This window comes from Suillus subalutaceus, assembly GCF_016647625.1.
Source record: "Suillus subalutaceus strain FC151 chromosome Unknown DFJ58scaffold_259, whole genome shotgun sequence".
Taxonomy (NCBI): domain Eukaryota; kingdom Fungi; phylum Basidiomycota; class Agaricomycetes; order Boletales; family Suillaceae; genus Suillus; species Suillus subalutaceus.
In genome coordinates this window covers 34,907-55,392 of record NW_024540508.1, presented here as the reverse complement: position 1 = coordinate 55,392, position 20,486 = coordinate 34,907, and the positions used below count along the sequence as shown (strand labels likewise).

The 20,486-nt window shown below is 46.3% G+C and overlaps 7 protein-coding genes across 7 annotated transcripts; 6 read left to right on the top strand and 1 right to left on the bottom strand.

Moving 5' to 3' along the window:
- Window positions 1-200: 200 nt before the first annotated feature.
- On the top strand, window positions 201-754 carry DFJ58DRAFT_847965 (uncharacterized protein; the record flags this gene model as incomplete). Its single annotated transcript, XM_041393549.1, has 3 exons — window positions 201-304; window positions 375-527; window positions 579-754. Coding segments are annotated over 3 exons (433 nt in total), but the record flags the coding sequence as incomplete, so codon positions are not given.
- Window positions 755-1,172: 418 nt separating this feature from the next.
- Window positions 1,173-3,128, bottom strand: DFJ58DRAFT_847964 (uncharacterized protein; the record flags this gene model as incomplete). Its single annotated transcript, XM_041393548.1, has 8 exons — window positions 1,173-1,434; window positions 1,460-1,492; window positions 1,861-2,020; window positions 2,068-2,169; window positions 2,214-2,222; window positions 2,518-2,625; window positions 2,689-2,784; window positions 2,837-3,128. 8 exons carry the CDS (start codon window positions 3,126-3,128, stop codon window positions 1,173-1,175), a joined length of 1,062 nt encoding a protein of 353 aa, XP_041235872.1.
- A 374-nt stretch (window positions 3,129-3,502) lies between these two features.
- Window positions 3,503-5,601, top strand: DFJ58DRAFT_847963 (uncharacterized protein; the record flags this gene model as incomplete). The annotated part of the gene is made up of 7 exons (XM_041393547.1): window positions 3,503-3,637; window positions 3,669-3,864; window positions 3,914-4,206; window positions 4,257-4,310; window positions 4,398-4,448; window positions 4,497-4,788; window positions 4,841-5,601. 7 exons carry the CDS (start codon window positions 3,503-3,505, stop codon window positions 5,599-5,601), a joined length of 1,782 nt encoding a protein of 593 aa, XP_041235871.1.
- Window positions 5,602-6,787: 1,186 nt separating this feature from the next.
- DFJ58DRAFT_870250 (uncharacterized protein) lies at window positions 6,788-10,756 on the top strand (the record flags this gene model as incomplete). Its single annotated transcript, XM_041394292.1, has 11 exons — window positions 6,788-6,903; window positions 7,260-7,387; window positions 7,466-7,983; window positions 8,060-8,273; window positions 8,319-8,426; window positions 8,476-8,671; window positions 8,740-8,966; window positions 9,917-10,024; window positions 10,077-10,510; window positions 10,532-10,585; window positions 10,619-10,756. 11 exons carry the CDS (start codon window positions 6,788-6,790, stop codon window positions 10,754-10,756), a joined length of 2,241 nt encoding a protein of 746 aa, XP_041235870.1.
- A 1,150-nt stretch (window positions 10,757-11,906) lies between these two features.
- Window positions 11,907-12,844, top strand: DFJ58DRAFT_847961 (uncharacterized protein; the record flags this gene model as incomplete). Its single annotated transcript, XM_041393546.1, has 4 exons — window positions 11,907-11,927; window positions 11,976-12,566; window positions 12,615-12,753; window positions 12,795-12,844. 4 exons carry the CDS (start codon window positions 11,907-11,909, stop codon window positions 12,842-12,844), a joined length of 801 nt encoding a protein of 266 aa, XP_041235869.1.
- Window positions 12,845-16,221: 3,377 nt separating this feature from the next.
- On the top strand, window positions 16,222-16,752 carry DFJ58DRAFT_671044 (uncharacterized protein; the record flags this gene model as incomplete). Its single annotated transcript, XM_041382920.1, has 3 exons — window positions 16,222-16,299; window positions 16,350-16,522; window positions 16,572-16,752. 3 exons carry the CDS (start codon window positions 16,222-16,224, stop codon window positions 16,750-16,752), a joined length of 432 nt encoding a protein of 143 aa, XP_041235868.1.
- A 2,563-nt stretch (window positions 16,753-19,315) lies between these two features.
- DFJ58DRAFT_736284 (uncharacterized protein) lies at window positions 19,316-20,486 on the top strand (the record flags this gene model as incomplete). Its single annotated transcript, XM_041386775.1, has 5 exons — window positions 19,316-19,701; window positions 19,756-19,815; window positions 19,873-20,043; window positions 20,099-20,385; window positions 20,443-20,486. 5 exons carry the CDS (start codon window positions 19,316-19,318, stop codon window positions 20,484-20,486), a joined length of 948 nt encoding a protein of 315 aa, XP_041235867.1.

Sequence of the window (20,486 nt, the reverse complement as noted above, 5' to 3'; positions counted from 1 at the left end):
TGTCCAGGCCAAGACAGCTAGGAAGAAGGGCGAAAAAATGGTCAAGAACTTCGCCAAAGAAATGTTTACTCAGGCGGTATGAGAGTCTTTGTTTTGGGTTCCTGGAAGGATGAGAAGGGGGGCTGCTTACATCTGGGTGAGTTCTTCCAGTCACTCGTCAGTCGGTCGGTCAGTCATTGTGCTTACTTTGGTTGTTGCAGGTTTGACTTCAATGAGCAGCTCGGTAAGGGATCCAGCTTCATGAAAGGCAAGGACTGGCAGGCCATCCTACCAGTATGGGAAGATTTTATTGGCAATGCATTTGGTAAGTCTCTCCAGTCCTTTCAGAAAGACTTGTATTCAATCCATGTCTCCAAGACCATGATCAAGACCAGGACGCCACACTGCTCGGAGGCATCGGCGGGTCCCAAAACCATACCATGAATTCAAGCTGGACTGTTCGGGTTCGCCGATGTTGCCCGAGATAGATGATTTATCCCTCGAGACCAAGAAGGCAATGATTTGGTCATTCCTTACCATTCATTACAGTAAGCCAGATGACCAATACCCATTTTATCATCTGACGCCGGCTGGAACAGGAACGTGTTGTGGAAAGCCCAAGGTCCCAGTGCCCTGGAGCGACATCATGAAGGGGCAGTCCAGATTAATCTCCAGCACATACCTACCTGATGATACCAAGATCTTGGAGCCATCCAAAATGCTCTGCACTGATGCCAATGCAATCTTGGACTTTTGGTGGGACCGACAGGAATGATGGATGAAAAGGGCAGAATGTGTTCTCCTGTTGCCGAGGATGAATCTGATGGTGATGCCGATGATGAGAGTACCAGCGCAAGGCCGACAAGAAAGCCATTGGCGACCACAACATTGTCACTAACCTCAATTCCCAAAGGGCGGCTGATTTCCACCAAGCGAACCTACATCAGTTCGACCAAGGAAGAATGTGACAAGAGCCGATGCAGAGGCATCTCCACCAGTGGTCCAACCACGCCTGCACGGCCGCGCAAATGCTGAAGACCCGACCGGTGCCAAAGAGCTTGGAAAGCGTGCCAGAGGTTCATAAAGGACCAACCATTGGTCTCCCATCACCGAACTGCCTCCTACAGCAAAGACCATTATTTCTGTACCTCATGTAACTGAGGAATCAGATCAGTCAACTGAAGCCAGCCATGTTACCCCGCTCCTTCAGGCCCAGGTCCAACTCGCCGGGTATCGAAACTCGCCGAGGTCTGGAACACCTTGGTGCATCGCCAATGATACAGCCACCAGCATTGACTGCGGACAAGGGCTGCCAGAGATGCATCTCCTGTGGTGCAAGAGAGGCAGCCAAAGAATGTGCCCGCTACCAGAGATCGTGCACCGAGGAAGGCAAGTCGGCCAGATTTGCCCCCGGTGTTCCCTCTGATGCACCAGCAAAAGGCACCAGGAGCAATGCTGAGAATACATGAGTCACACGCACTCAGCAAAAGCCCAAGAGGTATACCGACTACATCTAATTCAGTGAACTTGGATTGGTCATTCGGTCATCGGTCAGTAAGTACACATTGTTATTGTTACATGTTACATCCTACACTACACTACACTACACTGTGCATATGTCAATGTCAGCCTGCCTGCTTTCTTCCTACCTAGCTCCAAGACAGTCAGTGGATCATCAATCTGCCTGAACAGTTTGCAGCATGTGTTGAATCTTGGCCATATCATTGGTGGCGGTAACATATTGGTTGCGGGCATTTTGATAATTTGCGATCAAGGACTGGTTGGCACGGATGATCTCCTGTGACAGCCTCGCTTTCATTATCTCCTTTACAATGGTGGTCAACATTATGACAGCAACGAGCAGGGAAGCCATTAACTTACTCAGGATGGCGCGAAAGTCTGTCCAGCCGGTTGTCGGCTCGGCGCAACAATTCCTCCCCAGCTTCAACCTGTGTTATTGTCGAGCCTTCGCTTGGTGCTGATGAGGGTGCCAGTGATGCCTGAATATCTTGACTCCCAGGTGATTCTGAGTTGTTCACCCCTGCATGTAATAGTTAGCATCATCTGTGCCGTGTCAAAACGGCCGACCGACCTGAGTTAACCGAGCCGTGGTGGGCGCTGCAGTAACATGACCTTCACGGTCACCATCTCCACCTAATTGGGCATCTCCCCAGCACATGTCAAAACCACCTGCAAATGAGTCGAAGCAACTGACACAAACCACCAATACTCACCTTTGCATCCTGCAGCCGAGGTTGCCAGTCAGTCATCCCAACACACGTCATATGGGTGGCCTACATCGGCTGTTGTCGACTGAGGGTCCTCATCCCAGCAAACATCATATGTAGCGGCAGCCAGGTGGTGTGGCAGCTTCTACAGTGATTGCAGGGACCGAGGCCTACCTGTGATGAGCTCGGCTCATCCCAACAAAGGGCATATGGACCTGCGGCTGGAGGAGTATCGGGGGTCCCAACACATATTGTAATCTAATATACCTGTAAGCAATGACTCAAGCTATGCGACTAGCACAAGACTTACCTTGGCCACCATAGTCTGTGTTGGCCGATGATGCTTCGGCCGGTGCATTGACTGGTGCATTGACGGTGGGCGCTGGATCGCTTTCGACGTCCCAGCACATCTCAAACGCTTGAATAACGATGTATTAGTACATGTCCATGAGATTGAGAATAGAAGATGACATGAACTTACTTTGACCGCTGCACTGGGGTTTGGCCGATGATGAGGTGGTCGGTGTTTCCACCGATGTCTTGGGTGCAGCTTCAGTGCTCCAGCACATATCAAAAACTAAAATTGTCAAATATTAATAAATGTCGAGTCAATATCATAAGACACTTACCTTCTTTGCCGAAATGTTTTTTTGTAAGTGCATCGGCGGTTTCCTTCCTGACTGGCATGGTTGATGGTGTGACTTTCATCCTGTTGTTGTTGGGTGCGCGAGTTGGTGGCGAACGGTTTGGCTGAAATGAGTATTTGAACCCAACAGGAAGGTTTTCCTGTGGAAATGATCGAGTCGGGCCTAACTTTGGTGGCACCCACTGGTCCCACGTGAGAAAGAAATTGCTGTTGGTTTTGATCTGCTCGTCCTGTAGTCTCCTAGCTTTGTCAGTGATATTTTCACGAGAATCCATGTACTTGCAATGGTTGTAGTTGGGAGTATATATACACAATGGATGACTAGACCACTGAGGCCACAAGTCGGCAAACCGGCGGTGTCAATTGTTGCGTCCACATTTCATTTCGGCTAATCATTTCGGCTAATCACGGCGGTGGCACAACTTTCAATTTGCATTGACTGTTGCTAAGTCCACATCAAAGGCCACAGCTAGTCATTCCCTATATAACTGTGTCGACATCCTCATCATCATCATCATCATCATCATCATCATCATCATCATCATATCATCACATCATCATCACATCATCACATCATCATCATCATCATCATCATCACATCATCATCATCATCATCGTCACCACCTCCACCACCACCATCATAATCATCATGTCTGCCCAACAATCCAACAATGCCTTGTCGGTCGCCGACAAATCATTGTGTTCACACCTCAACCGGATCAAACTGTTTCAATCAGATGGCTGGGTGGTGGTTGACCAGGCACATGAAGTTGCCAAGCTAGTAGTAAGTCTTTCTTTCTTTCTTTCTTTGCAAGATACTCACCTCTCTCAAGTCACAAGCACTCCAGCAACACGGCAGGAATGCGTTGGTCGTTCCGCCGTTGCTGCTCTCTGCAGCCACCGAGGTTCGGGCGACAATGAACATCGGTCAGGTCCCCCAATGGGAACGTGTGCGGGTGGATGATTCCTGCATGGAATCACACCCCTTCTTCCCCAAGACACAAGGGCTTGGTGAGTCTTCCTCTTTTTCAATGCACCATTTTTGCTAACATTGTGATAGCTGCACCTGCACTGGCGCCAGTGCCAACCCCACTCCCACTCCCAGTCCCAGTCCCGCCCCCAGCTCCCAAGGTGATGTCGGTCCCACCGATCGACTCACTTCCCGTCGAGGCTGCCAAGCCGACGGCCGATAAGGGGAAGCAGCCGGTTCGGGGGACTCGGCGAGCCAGGGAGGATGAGTCTGGTGAGTCGGGCGATGTCTCATGCAAGAAGCATAGGATCGTGTCGAAGGCCATCATCTCTGACACTGAAGATGATGATGGCCAGCCGGGCGGGACCATCATTGTGGTAAAGGTGCGCCTCTAATTCATTTTTTTCCTACTCTATCACTCACAGCACCTTAGCCATCTAAGGCGGCGGTGCCTCAGACTCCAGCCCCAGCCAAGAAGGTGAAGCAGGTGAGATTCACCTCATCCCCTCGGTCATCACCACTCAGAGATGTCCAGGCCGACACCAAGGAGCGCATTGGCTGACCGACGCCGAAGGGTAAGGGAAAGGAGAAGGAATGGGCTGTGACAATCGCCAAGGGTGATGTGGTGAGTTTCGCCGGTTCTATACATCACTCATTACTAACAATTAATTAGTATGATCCGCCCTGTAAGAGGTGTTCTACCCAGTTCGAATGTCTTGCTGCCCTTGGTCGCAAGGGCCAAATCACCAAGTCCTGTGCCAGGTGCTACAAGATGAAGGTGAAGTGTGACCGACCGGTACCTAACAAGCTTCCACGAATGGCCGAGCCGGTGCGGTCATCACGTCCTCGGTCAAAGGCCCCACTCGCCTCCACATCCAAACCGCAGCCCAGGGCGACAAGGGCGGCCTCCCATGCACGTCTACCACCACCTGTGGTAGAATCTGAGGACGCCATGGATGATGAGGGTGAGTCACCTGTTTTTTTGTTAAGGTAAACAATATTGAACCTCGATTTTAGATGTCGCTGTTGAGGCTGATGAAGACGTCACCATGTCTCATGCAGCCGATACTGAGCAGAAGACTGATGTCACTGTGGTGACGCCAAGTGAGACTGTTGATCGGCCAGCAGCCATGGCGTCGGCAAAAGACCTTCCTGCTGACCATTGGCAAGAGGTCACTGACGACACCCCCATCCTACCACCACCACCCCACCTGCTCCTGCGGCCAAACCCACTACCCTCGTCGGCCAAACCGACTATCCACGATCGTGTGGTCTCTCTGGCAGCTAGAGTTGCTGCCATGGAAATGGCCGACCACAACACCCTCACTAGGGTGAATGCAATGGAGCACGACTTCGACTCCCGCATCTCCTCTATGCGGGCTGAGTTTTCCGACGTCCAACTGAGCTTCAATGCCATGGTGGATGTGGTAAATGGTCTTGCCAACATGGTGGAGAAAATGAGGCAGGAACGCTCGGTCCTGAACACATCCTTCCCACCACCAGCGATTGGCCCGACCGGTGCTTCCACGGCCACAGACATGGGCATCAGATACTTGACTGGTGTGTTTGGCCCTTCGGTTGCTCCAAATGCTGATTCTGTCGCCGTCGGTCAACCCTCAGCATCTCGCCCATTCGGTCGCCCTGATGTGCAAGGCAGGACATTCACCAGTGGGCAACCATCATCTGAGTTGGTGCAGGTCGGTCCTTCATCTGCTCCCCCCATCCAATGTGATTTGAGTGTTTCATGCCCTGCTTCTACTACTTCCTCCCTCCCTTGATGCAAATATACCCTTATGTAGCACACATCAGTTAGTTAGATACTGTTGTCTACATGAATTGAATGAAATTGATTTGGCCTGGATTGAATGTGATTGATTGTGTGATTCCAAGTAGCAATTGCGCTTCGGTAATAGATTGTATTTGACCGACCATATATTTGACCGACCGTGTCTCTTACATTGCATATGACCGAGCTATTGACCGACTATCCTGTCTATCGTCACAGAGGTATATGTTGTAAGCTAGTACATGATGCATCATATTTGACCCGACATGTTTTGACCAACCGAACGACTGACCCCCTCATCTATCATGAGGCCATTACCACCGACCATGTCTCTTGTACATCATATATGACCGAGATATTGACCGATCACCCTGTCTATCTTCACAGAGGTATATGTTGTAAGCTAGTCCATGATACATCATATTTGACCTGACATGTTTTGACCAACCGACCAACCGACCAACCGACCAACCGACCAACCGACCAACCGACCAACCGACCAACCGACCAACCGACCAACCGACCAACCGACCAACCGACCAACCGACCAACCGACCAACCGACCAACCGACCAACCGACCAACCGACTGACCACCTCATCTATCATGGGGCCAGTATATTCTGTAAGCCATTCAATTACCACCGACCACGTCTCTCATACATCACATATGACCGAGCTATTGACCGACCGCCTCATACTTGACCGACATAGTCCTGACAAGTATATTTTGCACAAGTGGCTCAGGGGACAGACCCAATGTTCACATATTTGACCGACCGATTGACCGACTTCCTGAGTCTATCATGGGCAAGTATATTTGTAATACCAATCCATTGACAGAGCAATGTCCATGACACATCTATATGCTTTGGGTGTCGGCCCATTTGTATATATCGGTACCACTGCCCACTTCGGCCAACCTGTTCATATCGGGCACATATTTCATACACTACCTACCACACAATACCTACCAAATGCAATAGGAAAGTGTACACTTATCTACGATACCACACTATGGGCCCACTGTTGGTATCACATACACACTTGACATGGGCCCACCTGTATGTATCACAACAATACATTGATGGGCCCACATTGGCTGGCATGTGTAGAACATGGATATTTCAACATTAGTTGTATGTATTTATCAAGGGTAAAGTGACTGCAGTATGTGACCATGGATGTTGACACTATGTTTCCTCCTCCTGGGGAAGAGGGTTTTTCATTCAGTCATGGGGCAGAAGAGATATCATTGTATGCGGACCTGGAGCAAATCACAACTGAACGCTCAAGGTTTGTTTATCTCTCTCATTATCGTTCTCTCACTATCCTCAATTCAATGTATTGCAGACACCTCGACTTGTGCGACCACAGTGGTCGTGTAGCCCAGCAGCTTGCTGATTGGTCTACCCAATATAATATCCTTACAAATGTGCTTCTCCACTACCATCACCATCATCAAACAACAGCACCTTCACCTGCTATTGATACTTCATTCTCAATGGAAGTTGTTGATATTTTTGGCGAGTCAAAGTCTCTGAGCTCAGCATTTCATATTTTTGATGTAGCCTAGATCACAGCACCCACACTTTCAATCATGCCTCGCCTTTCATTAATGCTACCTTACTCCAACATGGCTGCATTGGCAGTTCTCCCCTTCATCCTACAGTTGCTATTACCATTCACACCCTCAATGTCTTCCGTCAGACGCACTGTGTGTGCCCACATTACAGCATCAATGCTGAAGTGAAAAGGCTTGCCTTCCTTCACAATGTAAGTCTATTCGTCTCATCAAAACAAATATTTACATAAACTAGGTGTGTTATCGGCGACAAACTTGCCGAAAAGCTATGAGTTGCCTATGACATTTACCTCAAACTTGAGCGGCACATTGAAAACCATCTTCAAACTGCCCTTGGTCATGATACACCAAATTGGCGCATGCTCAACTCATGTCCTGCATGTCAGTACAAGGTGGTGGGTGAACCACCCCTCAAGCATTCAGTCCTATGCGCCCTTGATGGTAATAACTCAGCAAAGCTTGTTGATCCAGCCATACGCCATGGCAATGAGCGCTTTGACCCAAGATGCGGCTTATCTTCCATTTGGCTCACTGAAACTTATGTAGATCAATTCAAGGATGAGGTTCAGTGTGCACATCGCACACAAAAACAATGCATCTCGCGTGATCCAGATGACCCTTGGATAGATGAACCTGACTCTGGAGACTCATCAGAGCTGAGCACTGTCTGTGTTGATCGCTGGCGAAATGCTGCCCCAGAGTCTCGTAAAAAGATGTTTCCCATCTTCAAAAAGTCTGGCATCTTTATTGCAGTGTGTTGGCATGGCTTCTTACTCACGATATGTGATATGGTGTGAAGTGGGAAGCTGTTTGTCTTTTTTTGTCTTTGTCATCTATCTGTTTGGTAACCACTTATGCAGGATGAAGTATCCAATTGCCAGCATCAGGAAACTCATGGATGTATTTGGTGATAATATCCTATATGGCTATGACATCAAGTGTGCCTTTGAAAAAATTGTTATGCGGAGCTCATTAGCAGATGATGCCAAGCGACTCAACCTTCAGGGAGTAGTTCCTGCATTTCACGGACATGCTCACAACCGCCTCTGCCAAGTAGAACACCACTCAAAGTACAAAGTCGGTGCTGGCAAAGAGGACTTTGAAACTTGCGAGTGAGTTTTTTCAGGCTCAAATGCTCTGGCTGGTAATATACGCAACATGACAGACTTCCATTGTCATCAAGCACTTGATGAGCATTTTCGGTTCCAAGATATGGATCAATATGCTGCACTATGTAAGTCATTCATTGTGAGAAGGACACTTCGCTAATGAATATCTAGCAGATTTCATCTATCAAAATTATGTTCAATCGCTAAACCTTATCTCAATGACTATGAGCTTCATCATCAATTTCCGAGTGTCACACGCTACCACACCCTTCGAAGACGACCTTCAAGACGAATTTTTATATCTTAAACATCTGGCACACAAGAAAGATGGGACTAGCACTGAAGTAGACTATGTGAAAGCTTTTATTGAGTATGAGGAGGCCCAGTAATTGTCTGTTGTTTTTTTCTATGCACTGCAACACTTAATTATGTACTCAGGGCCAGTTATGAAGCGGCACATATGGAGTTTAGCAAGCTCGATCTGCACCCCGATTTTTCAGCAAAAGACGCTGCAATCACATGCCAGCGCCACACTCATGCTGCTACCAAGTGTGATCAGAAGCTTGAAGTTGTCATGGATTACGAACGGCAGATGTCATTGGACATGCAATGGGGAGGAGACCACCCCGAGCGCTTGAAGGCACAATCACGCATCACACACCATTGTGACAATCATACCAGCGCTAGGCACGTATGAGTGTCATAGGCATATCTTGCCTTGTCTAGAGGAAAAGAGTAAGGCACTAGTCACCAGCGCTATTCAGCTCCCAAGCTATCCGCTTTGGAACCACTTTTCTCCCATAGCACGCTACCTGGTCCGATGCCTAGGTATTCCGTCCTCCCATGTCCTACCTATATCCACCTACCTCCACTGGTGCGTTATTATTCCTTAAATGTTGCTACTCATTAGTCGCAGGTCTTATTACATGTGTCCTTGTGTTCTGCAGCGCAGCATGTTTTATTACCTGTCGCTACATTGTGCCCTCACCAGTGTCACTACTATTCTCGCCTACGCATTCCCGAACTTTTATGCAGTATGGTAAAATGTCCTGTCGCACATACAGTACAGTACTTCCCTTCCCCAGACTTTGCTGGTGTCGGAGTCACTTTAGTCGCTATATCCTAGTCTTGGTGCAATTGATTCTGCTCTTGCCAAATCTCTTTGATCGCATGTTGCTTGACTTGCTTTAAGTGCACGTCACTAAAGTTCCCCCTTAAGTCTGACTTTCACATCGTCGGGATCGCTATCGGTAGTCAAGCTATAATCTAGTTGCTATCGGGCATTTCACTTGCACTGTCTTGTCTTACTCCTCACTTTCACTCCCTTTGATTTCTTCTCGCTGTCACTAGTTGGACATCACATAGCGCTATCGCATAAAACAACTTGCATAGCACTTCTCACTTATATGCACGTTTCTCTGTCGGAACTCACTTGTCGCTGATCATTACAGCGCTACTCATCGGTTTTTGGTCTTAGGTTGCTATAGGTTATTAGTCCTTTGTGTTATCGCTTCCCTTGCATATTAGTAGGGAGTTGCTTCAATAGCAGTCCTCTTGGGTCGAATACTACACTTGCGCCTATTTGGATAAGTAGCGCTAGTTTCTAACTGCCTAGTCGCTATTACTCTTTCACACCGTCTTTATCACAAGGCAGTTGATGATGTCAAGCGTTTGGTAGTTATGCGTCTACTCGAGTTGACAAAATTGCAGATGAGTGGACTAGGTATGTTTTTGATTCAAACTCTGAATTTCTTGCTATTTATATTTATATACAGGCTACAAACTGCGCACCCAGATCTCGACTGTGCTGAAGAGTTGTGCAAATGCCATCCGCAACACTCTACAAAGGTACAATAAGTATGCCACACAATTGGACCCTCCTCATCCCTTGCTGCAGTGGGAACAAATCATCAAATACTCTTTTCTAGCTGGATTTGACCTACTCTGTGAAACGGATGGTGTGGTTCAAGCCAAACATTGGGTGAATCCTGCATACCATTATGCCTCCACTCAATACTTCGAGCAACAGTGTGCTAATGAAGAAATCCGTCAGCTTAACATCGAGGTTGGACATTTACTTACGAGAATCCGCAATGACACTATCAATTATCCTCTTGCCATCTCCCACCTTACAATGGAGAATCCTCCACTGGCATCTGAGTTGCGCCATCATTGGGCACATCTGCAAGCTCTTAATACACACCACTTGGTCTGTATCAACCAAATTCAGTGCCTCTCGGGGTACACTGGGCCTATGAGTGCTGGCGTGCACGAGGGTCATATTGTACCTCCTCGGTCCCCACCTTTTGATTATCAGCCTACATTGGGGGAGGGAACAGATGAGGGTGAGGGCCACAATGATGACCAGGACTTGGCGGAGCAGCAACTCAAGCAGATACATGACTTTATCGAAGGACTTGATCATCATCTCATAGACTCAGAAATAGCCACATAGTTTTAGTTTTATTTTTGTTGTCGAATCTCTATGAATATCATTGCACTTTGCTTTATTGCGTGTCAACTAGTCTCAAGGATCTCAATGCAAAGTAGCATGTACCTAGTGTTAATTGTGCAGACTTATACATGAAATGATGCATGAGTAGTATTACTTGTGTCGCATGCACTATCCATTATGTGCAAAGCTGTATCGCATCACATGCACATTGCATTCAGTCAATTACGTGCATCATGGTGCCATCACCTACATAAACTGATCTGAGCCTCACAATTTCTACTCTACACTCTTACCATGTCATCCCAATCCAATACTTCAGCTTCAACTCAATTGCACAGATCACCTTCTGTGACCGGTTTGGAGGAAACACTAACTATGATTCCTGTACCTCCAAGTCTAACTGGAATTACAGGACTTGATGAACAATGGCCATCTGCAATCTTAACAATGCTTGCGCACAGATTTCATGATGATTGTCACAACCCTTATAACAAATTAACGCAGGGGCAGAGACTAGGACTCAAACAAAGGATATCACAACAAGAGGATAAAGAATAGCAGGTACGTCTTGGATTGCTAGCAATGAGCTAATACACAAGAGGTTTGAACTGAAGAACTACTGACTACAATGAACTACCTAAATACATATATTGAAACGGAGACTGAATCTGAGTATGAACTAACTAACCAATCATTAAATAGAAAAGGAATTGTACGATGATCTAAATATAACTACACCTATGATGTCATGAAACGTGTAACTGCTGTGCAAGGGTTCTGGACGGTTCTGATGTCACGTGACTTGATCGCTTGTGAAAGGAAATCGTAATCAGGAATATCAGAGATGAAAGTAGTGGGCGCTAGTGGAATAGAGAAGTTCAGGTTAGGGTTTGTGAAGGTTATTGGTACAGACGCTGGTTTGGGTGCTTGTAACGGGCACTTATTGGGTGTTTTACGAGTGTTCAGGAAAGAATAATGGTTTGTATTTGGAATTCGTGACAATGATGGACAACACCTACAGTATGATGAAGACAGATTCTATGCTGCAACTACAGAGCACTACCGAATGGGCACCAGCAAATATCAAAAGGCATCTGCAGAAGAGAAGATGCAGAATTGGTGAGCGTGCACTACCCATGTTGAGACAACCATGGCTCGTATATTTGATTTAGTGAGTATTTAATTAGGCGCACCATGCACATATTGATCCTATATACAGTGCACCATCCTTGACAGACTGATGGGTGGCTCAACCATTGTCGTGCATCATCCAGGCACCATACCTCCAAACATGCCCATTGTTCCTGAATCTCTCAAGGCTGATATCTACATTAACCCCAAAGTCCTTCTTGAGCACCGCAAGCTACATCCTGTGGTCGCCAAGATCACTCAACTCTTCCTTGCGAAATATGCAACTCCTCTTGCTCGAAGCTTCACGTTGTCCTGTACTAAGAAAGGATGGAGAGCAGCAGGAAGTTTGCAAACTCCTGCTAAAGGCAAAGGCAGGGCAGAGACTAGCCTATTGCCATTTATTCCACCTCCAATCACCCCATCATCTTTGCACTTCGTCCTTCCAGGCCACCCAGATGGCTCACTGGAGGTCCTCTTATTAACCGACTCCAATATCTTATCTTACGTTCCACACTATGATACTCAAATTATGTGGGTGGCGTCTCAGGTTGGTGTGCAGAGCTCTGGCAATTGTGGCCATGACAGCACTGTCAACATTAATGTCCCCATCTCCGACAATGCGGCTCTTATTACGCCAATGAAAAAGCCAAAAGTGCACTCACTTCGGGGAATGATCAAGGTAAGTAGGGTTTTTTTTAAAGAATGAAATGACTAATGCTCAATGTAGGACACTCACATCACCGTGGTTGACTCGTCGAGTGACTCTGACACTTGCCCATCTTCACCATGGTCTTATCCTAAGGTTACATTCTCAAACCAGAAGGATAAGAATTTTCGGGCGGTACCATTGGCAGCTCTACCCACCAGTATGTTCGCATCTATGCCCATGAGCCATATTACCCTTCAGGTGTCTTCAGCTCCATTGGCCAATTATTTGGTCATCATCCCTTTTGGTAATGAGACTACAACTATCTTGGAAACCCTGGGATATTGTCATATACCATATTCCCGGGTACAGATCCAAAGATCCGGATCTCAGATCCGATCCAGATCCGATGGACATATCTGTCATCCGGTCCACAGATCGATCTAATCCTTATTTCATGTCCTGTTCATATAACTCTAACTATCGTTCATCTCCTTTCGGCATTCCTGTACACCGGTATACCGGTTATCCTTTACTTCCGTTATGCTTACTGATCCGCTACACTTACTGATCCACTTTAGCTCATACTTCATTCCCGGTTATGATTCGTTATCCATCCGACTTACCAACATGCTGTACACATACTTTGCTTATATTTCGTACATAGCCTCGCGTCCTTGCTTATTGATCATTCCGTTAGTTATCCATAGTATATAAACCCTTGTACATGCGCTGTAGTAGATCAGTTCGAATATCATCTTAGATTGCACTCATTCTGTCTGGACTCTAAGTCCCTCTGTTATCCGTCCGGACTTGAGTACAATACTCTTGTCTACTTCGAGACTTAGGATTGATTCCTATAGTCTATATATCCATCTCTGTCTTCGGACAGTCCTCGCCCGTTAGCTTCTAGTTTGGATCCAATTCAGATTAGCCGTTACTATATACGTTCGATATCTGGAAGCCATAACGGATCTGTTATGAGACTTATCTGTCTCAATATACGCGATACTCTAGTACTCTGAAATAAATAAGGGGCAAGACTCGGGAAAGGGGCACAGCGCACGAGCTGAGGCCAAAGCCCTTTGGATCCGATACGACTTGAGTACGGTCTTAACAGATATCCAGACTCCTTTCACCGAGTTTGTCACCAGATCTGTGATCAACATTTGATGCAGAGATGGATTGTCAAATTAAAGGAGGAGACTAATATTTCTCAAGAAGATGCGGAGGCTATTGTGGATGCCATGTTGAAAGATTGCCAGGTCTCACTTTCATAATTTGTATTTGGTGTGGACGTGATCCTGTATATATTTTCATACTAGGATTGCTATGCAAGCTCATGCTCCCTCCCTAATTTGTTTGAACTCGACGCTGCCAAATTCACGATGAACTGGTGTGAAAAACACAACCTGACTAGGCACTTGTAAAGGTACTTAGCCAGTATATGTCTAATGCTCTGCCTATGCTGCTATACTTGCAACAAGGATGCAAGAATGTTCGACCCGAGGGAAAAGCTACTAAGAACGACTCAAGATCAAAAGACCCGAAAGAGCACTAAAGCGCGGGAATAGCACGTCGCAAGATAGAGCGCTAATGCGCGGGAAAGAGCGGAAGTCAGAAAGCGGACACTGAGTCAAAGGAGGGTAATGGATAGCGAGTGTGATCAAAGGTATTGATTGCAAGGGTAAGGAAAGTCAAATAGGGGCTATAGAGCGCAACTAAAGGGTGACTACTTCTAAGTAAAACCTAAGGGAAGGAAATACAGTCGAAGGGAAGTAATGTCGAAGTAGTCACCATAGGCTTCTTATACTAGTAAACTATACCATCTCAGACTCGGAAGGGATAGGATATACATGTAATGAGACCGTAGCACTTGTTACAAACTCGAGGCAAGGCAAATTACATACCAATGAGGTAGGATGGACAATGGATGGATTCTGACATTTCAGGTGGATCCTAGAGCGCGAGAACAGCGCGCTGGATAAGCGCTAAGCGCGGGAACAAGCACTAGATAGAGCGGACATGCACTAATGCTCCTATAGACACATTGCTGGTAGTTCTGATAGTGCTATAAGCGTGGGAATAGCGCCAGATAAGTCGCAGGAGCATGAATAGCGCTGCAGGAATGTGCACGCATAGTGCGGGAAAGTGCGGAATAGCGTCGGACAAGGGTTATTGCTGAGACAAGTGAAGACTGCTGATAGGGGAGTAGTGAATGATATGAGGGATAACTTTGGTCCACCTATTGAAGGCTTATGCAGGTATACATGCCTAGCGCCAATATGATTGTCACACCGTGTAATTCTTCATGTTTTCGACTCTGTCTGCACATGTTTCAATAAATTGGTATCACTCGCCAATATCGCCATTGCCCTTTGTATGATCCAGATGCAATTGTATCAGCAGATGAATTGTCAAATATATGTCCTGCTGAATCTCATATCAGTGACACTAGCACACAGGATGTCGAGGCACTCTTGGGTAACCCTTCACATCAGCCACCCTGGCCTTGGAAAAATATGACAATCTGGAGGCTGATATCCTGGATGGTGATGGGAAGCGATCGAAAGGCAGTGACAGAGATCAAACGTCTCGTAAACGACGTGATGAAAGCAAAGGATCTCACTAGATGATCTCGAACACTTCGATCCTAACATGCAAATGAAGCATTTCAATACGTCTGAAGATAACGACACCATGGGCATTCTGCAGCGGGACAGCTGGAAGAGCACAGATGTAAAGATTATGGTAGCATCAAGGAGAAAAATTCTAAAGGGAATGGGCATGTATTCTCTGTTTCCAGGTTATTCTACCGGCCACTAATTTCAGTCATCCAAGCTGCATTCTTGGAGCAGTCTTCAAAATGGTTCCATCTCACACCCTTCAAGCGTATCTGAAAGTCTCCCATCACAGGCCAAGAGCAATGTCTTTATGACAAGCTTTACACCTCAGATGCATGGATACAGGCCCACGACGAGCTACAGAAACAAAGAGACGATAATTGCAAACTGGAGAGAGTTATTGCAGGTCTTATGTTCTGGTCAGACGCCACTCACCTAACCCAGTTCGGGAGTGCATCAGCATGGCTGGTATACCTTTTCTTTGGAAATTTGTCAAAGTATGTCCGTTTGGATCCTAACTCTGGTGCTTGCCACACCATAGCATTTATTCCCACTGTAAGCTTTTTAGATTTCTGTCACTTGGAGCTCTATCACTGATTTGTGTCTCATGTAGCTACCAGCTTCGATCACGAGCTTTATATCCACCTTCATAAAGAGGAAGAACTTTGATGATTTACTGACTCATTGCAAGTGGGAGCTGTTCCACGCGGTCTGGCGCATCTTGCTGGATGATGAATTTGTCCATGCTTACAGATGGCATCGCGATTAAGTGCCATGATGGTGTGCATCAACATGTTTTCCTAGGATATTCACATATTCAGCAGACTACCCAGAGAAGTACATCTGCTCTCATCATTGTCTCATAACATTTTGGACATTGATTGGGTGTTGATAACTATAGAGTCCTCTTGGTGACCATACACGATAAAGGGACTTGCTCATGCCTTTGCTGTTTGACTCCAAAGTCGATGTTCAATTGCATTGGATTTTTGCGCAACATCTTGCAAAGAATGAACCGGCTATGTACATATTTTACCGAGAAAGTGTCTAAAGCCCATAATGCAATGTACATGCGTGGTGCTCCCATCAAGGGAGCCTTAGTTGAGAGCCTCTTGAAAGATGTTTCATTGGTACCTACTGTTGTAAGTATGATGCTTGCTCTCGCAATATGGAACTGATATTTATCTACTAGAATAGTTTTGTAGATCGCCTCTCACTGTTAGATTTCAATCTTTTCCCCGCCATTGTGGTCGATCTGCTGCATGAATTCGAGCTTGGAACATTGAAAGCGGTGATGATACATTTGATGTGGCTACTCTTTGCAGTTGACCCGCAGAAGATTGACATCATCAATGAAGGTATAGTGTACTTTCGACTCTAATTGATTCTTATCTTTGATGTTTCACACCCCCAGGTTTCAGTTAATACCCTCTTTTGGGAAAGGTTCCATTCAATGGTTCCCCAAGAATGTTTCGTCAATGAAACAGCAAGTAGCTTGGCATTTCGAAGATGTGCTGCAGGTAAGTCCATCCCATGCACAAATTGGATGTATTCTGACCAACTTATTCATTCCAGTGCACAATACCAGCGTTTGAGGGGCTTTTTCCAGAAGAGCATGACAATGTTGTCAGGGTGCTCCCATTCCGCATGGCAGAATGGCATGCCCTTGCAAAGATGCGCCTCCATTCGGACGACGCCCTTCAATTTCTCGACCAGTCACTTCAAAGACTGGGAACCCAACTTTGAAAGTTCAGCCAGTTTACTTGTTCGGCCTTTCGCACTATGGAACTTCCGAGTGAGGTGTCTGCACATTACAGGAGACAACACAAAGGGTTTGAATCTCAGTCCAAAATGAACACGACTAACAGAACAGGACCTCAATCAAAGTCATTCACCTTTTTACCTACAAGTTTCATGCTCTCGGTGACTACATGCAGTTGATAAGAGCGTTTGGCACCACTGATTCATATACTACCCAACTGTTACAAGAACATCGGGTCGTGTTAGGCCCCTATTCATTTTCTCTTCACCTTTGTCCTACTTTGTATTTACTACATCATTTCACTTTGAACGCACAGCTCTCCTAGATCGCTGTGCACGTTTTACTGTTACCATTGTTCCGTTCCTCTGACTCACAACCCTATGCCCTTACCGCCTGACCGGTACTTATCTCTGACTCACTTTCCCCTTTCCCCTTACCGCCCAACCGGTGCTATCTCACATATGAGTTGTTCTGACTCATCCCCTTTGCCCTTACCACTAATTCAGCAGTCCTGCCCTCAACCACTTCCTACCTATATATACCAGTAGGGTATCGCTTGTATTCTCTAACTTGAATCTACTTGTTTCTACCTGCCTATCTACTAGAAGCCTTAAGCAAGCTTCACTTCCTCATCTTAATCTCTATTGAGCTTGTTGCCCAATAGTCTTGCTAGCTCAGGAACACAGTTACAGACACGCCGTCGTAATCGTCGATAATACCTTCGTCTAGTTGACGAAGCTATTGCTGAAGAACTCTTGCTATTGAATGCTTGCTGGTGTCAGCAAGCTTAGCAAGAGCCCCTATCCAAGTTCCAGTTGCGAACTCACACCATTCATAACACCAACTAGTCAGTACATTTTTCAAGAAAATGTATATTCATGATCATTTTGGATACAGGGAGAGGTGGCACACCATCTTATCAAGAAGTTTTACCAGATGACCAACAAACAAGATGTTCCAAAGCAATTTGCAAAACATGAAAGGCGGCACACACGCCTCAGGCGGCAGCAGCAGGATCTTGAAATAGAGGAACCTATCGAGACATTGCTGGAACTTCACCACCACCTATCGGATTCATGGGTCAATGTCGTAAACCTTGCAACAATGCTCCATGATCATTCATCTGATCCAGCAGTCAAGGTAAGAGTTAGTCATTTGTGCACCTCATTTGACCGATATATATCCTAGGACTTCATTCCGAAACTCAAAAATCACATCCTATCCCATATGCTGGGTCTTGAATATGATAGTGATGAGCGCCAGTTTTCTGATTCAGATAGGAATGAGCTGTGTTTCATAGACAACCTCTCTTGGGTCCAGCAACCATGTCTTTTCCAAGTTAATTACACAACCTATGATGTCCGGTGTGACAATCATACTGGCGCTAGGCACGTATGAATGTCATAGGCATATTTGACTTGCCTAGAAGAAAAGAGTAAGACGCTAGTCACCAGCGCTATTCAGCTCCCAAGCTATCCACTTGGAACCACTTTTCTCCCATAGCGCGCTACCCCGGTCCAACGTCTAGGTGTTCCGCCCTCCCATGTCCTGCCTATGTCCACCTACCTCCGCTGGTGCATTATATTTCCTTAAATGTCGCTACTCATCAGTCGCAGGTCTTATTACATGTGTCCTCATGCTCCACAGCGCTGCATGTTCTATTACCTGTCGCTACATCATTGCCCTTGCCAGTGTCGCTACTATACTCGCCTACACATCCTGAACCCCTACACAGTATGATAAAATGACCCATCCTACATACAGTACAGTACTTCCCTTCCCCGGACCTTTGCTGGTGTCAGAGTCACTTTAGTTGCTATATCCTAGTTTTGGTGCAATCGATTCCGCTCTTGCCAAATCTCTCTGATCGCATGTCACTTGACTTGCTTCGAGTGTGCGTCGCTAAAGTTCCTTCATAAGTTTGATCTTCGCAACGTCGGGATCGCTGTCGGTAGTTGAGCTATAATCTAGTCGCTATCAGGCATTCCACTTGCACTATCATACCTTATCCCTCGCTTTCCCTTCTTTTGATTTCTTCTCGCTGTCGCTAGTTGGACGTCGCATAGCGCTATCGCATAGGACAACTTGCATAGTGCTACTTACTTATACGCACGTTTCTCTGTCGGAACTCACTTGTCGCTAGTCACTGATCACTACAGCGCTACTCATTGGTTTTTGGTCATACGTCGCTATAGGTTATTAGCCCTTCGCATCATCGCTACTCGCTACCCTTGCATATTTGAAGGGAGTTGCTTCAATAGCAGTCCTCTTGGGTCGAATATTACACTCGCGCCTATTTGGATAAGTAGCACTAGTTTCTAACCAGCCTAGTCGCTATTCCTCTTTCACACCGGCGTGATCAAGACTCCATGTGACCAGGATCTAACTGCACTGTCATGACCCTATCAAGGGAAGAAGGCAAGAATGCACACCCTTTCTGGTATGCCCTGGTATTATGTGCCTTTCACATCCGGGTATTGCATACTGGACCGCAAGCTCAAAACCATTTGTCTCAAAGTGTTGAAGTTCTTTGGATTCAATGGCTTGGAGCGGATCCTACTTATCGCTGGGGCCTTAAAGAAGCATGCCTACCCAAGGTCGGATTTGTCCCTGAGACTGATGACAATGCTTTTGGCTTCCTCGACCCTTCGCTCATCATCCGTGGCTGCCATCTTATTCCTGTCTTCTCAGAGGGGCGTTCAAGTGCTCTTCTCAGACATGGTACTTCACTCGCAAGATTTCAGCACGAAACAGATGATTGGGCATTCTTTTATGTAAATATGTAAGGAGGAATGGCCCTCGTCATACTACATTTGACACTCACTTCGCATTGTAGTTTTGCAGATCAGGATATGTTTGCACGATTTGTTGGGATTGGCATTGGACACGAGGTCCAGTATGCCTCCTCGACAATCAGGCAACATTCCAGTGAATATTAAGAAGATACTTTGAGTTATGAAGATGAGTTGCCTGACAAAGATGATGTCGACCCAGTGGAAGACAATGTTGAGGATAGTGACATCAAGGGAGATGATACTGAGGATGAAGATGGTGAGAGTGACAGCAATAGCAGTGAGGACAGTAGTAGCAGCACTGCTGAGGATGTTGATGTTGATGTCGATGAGTAGTGCTGCCGTGGTCCAGTCCCAAACCATGGTTCGAACCTGACCATTAGTCAGGTTCGTCCTTGGTTCGGTCCATGGTTCCAAATTTTGGGCGGACCAAACCAGAATGAGGTTCATGGTCCACTGTCTCCCAAATGGTTCAGACATAGGTTCAGACCTTCCTGAACCGAAGCTTCCTTGCTGCATTGGCGAGGCACACACTTATGGTCATTTTGACTTCTGGATCCTCAAGCTTTGCACCAACTTTTGCATGATTTCAAAGGCTCTACAGGACAGTTTTTGGACAGTATCTCTTCTACATGCAATGATTTCTGCAGGATTCAAGAAAACTCAAATTATTTGTGAGTCCAACTTGTGTGCATCAATGAAAGCATTGTCAACCTACACCTCTGATATAGATAACAATGGCCTTGTGGGCGCTTTTCATGATGCTCGATTGTGA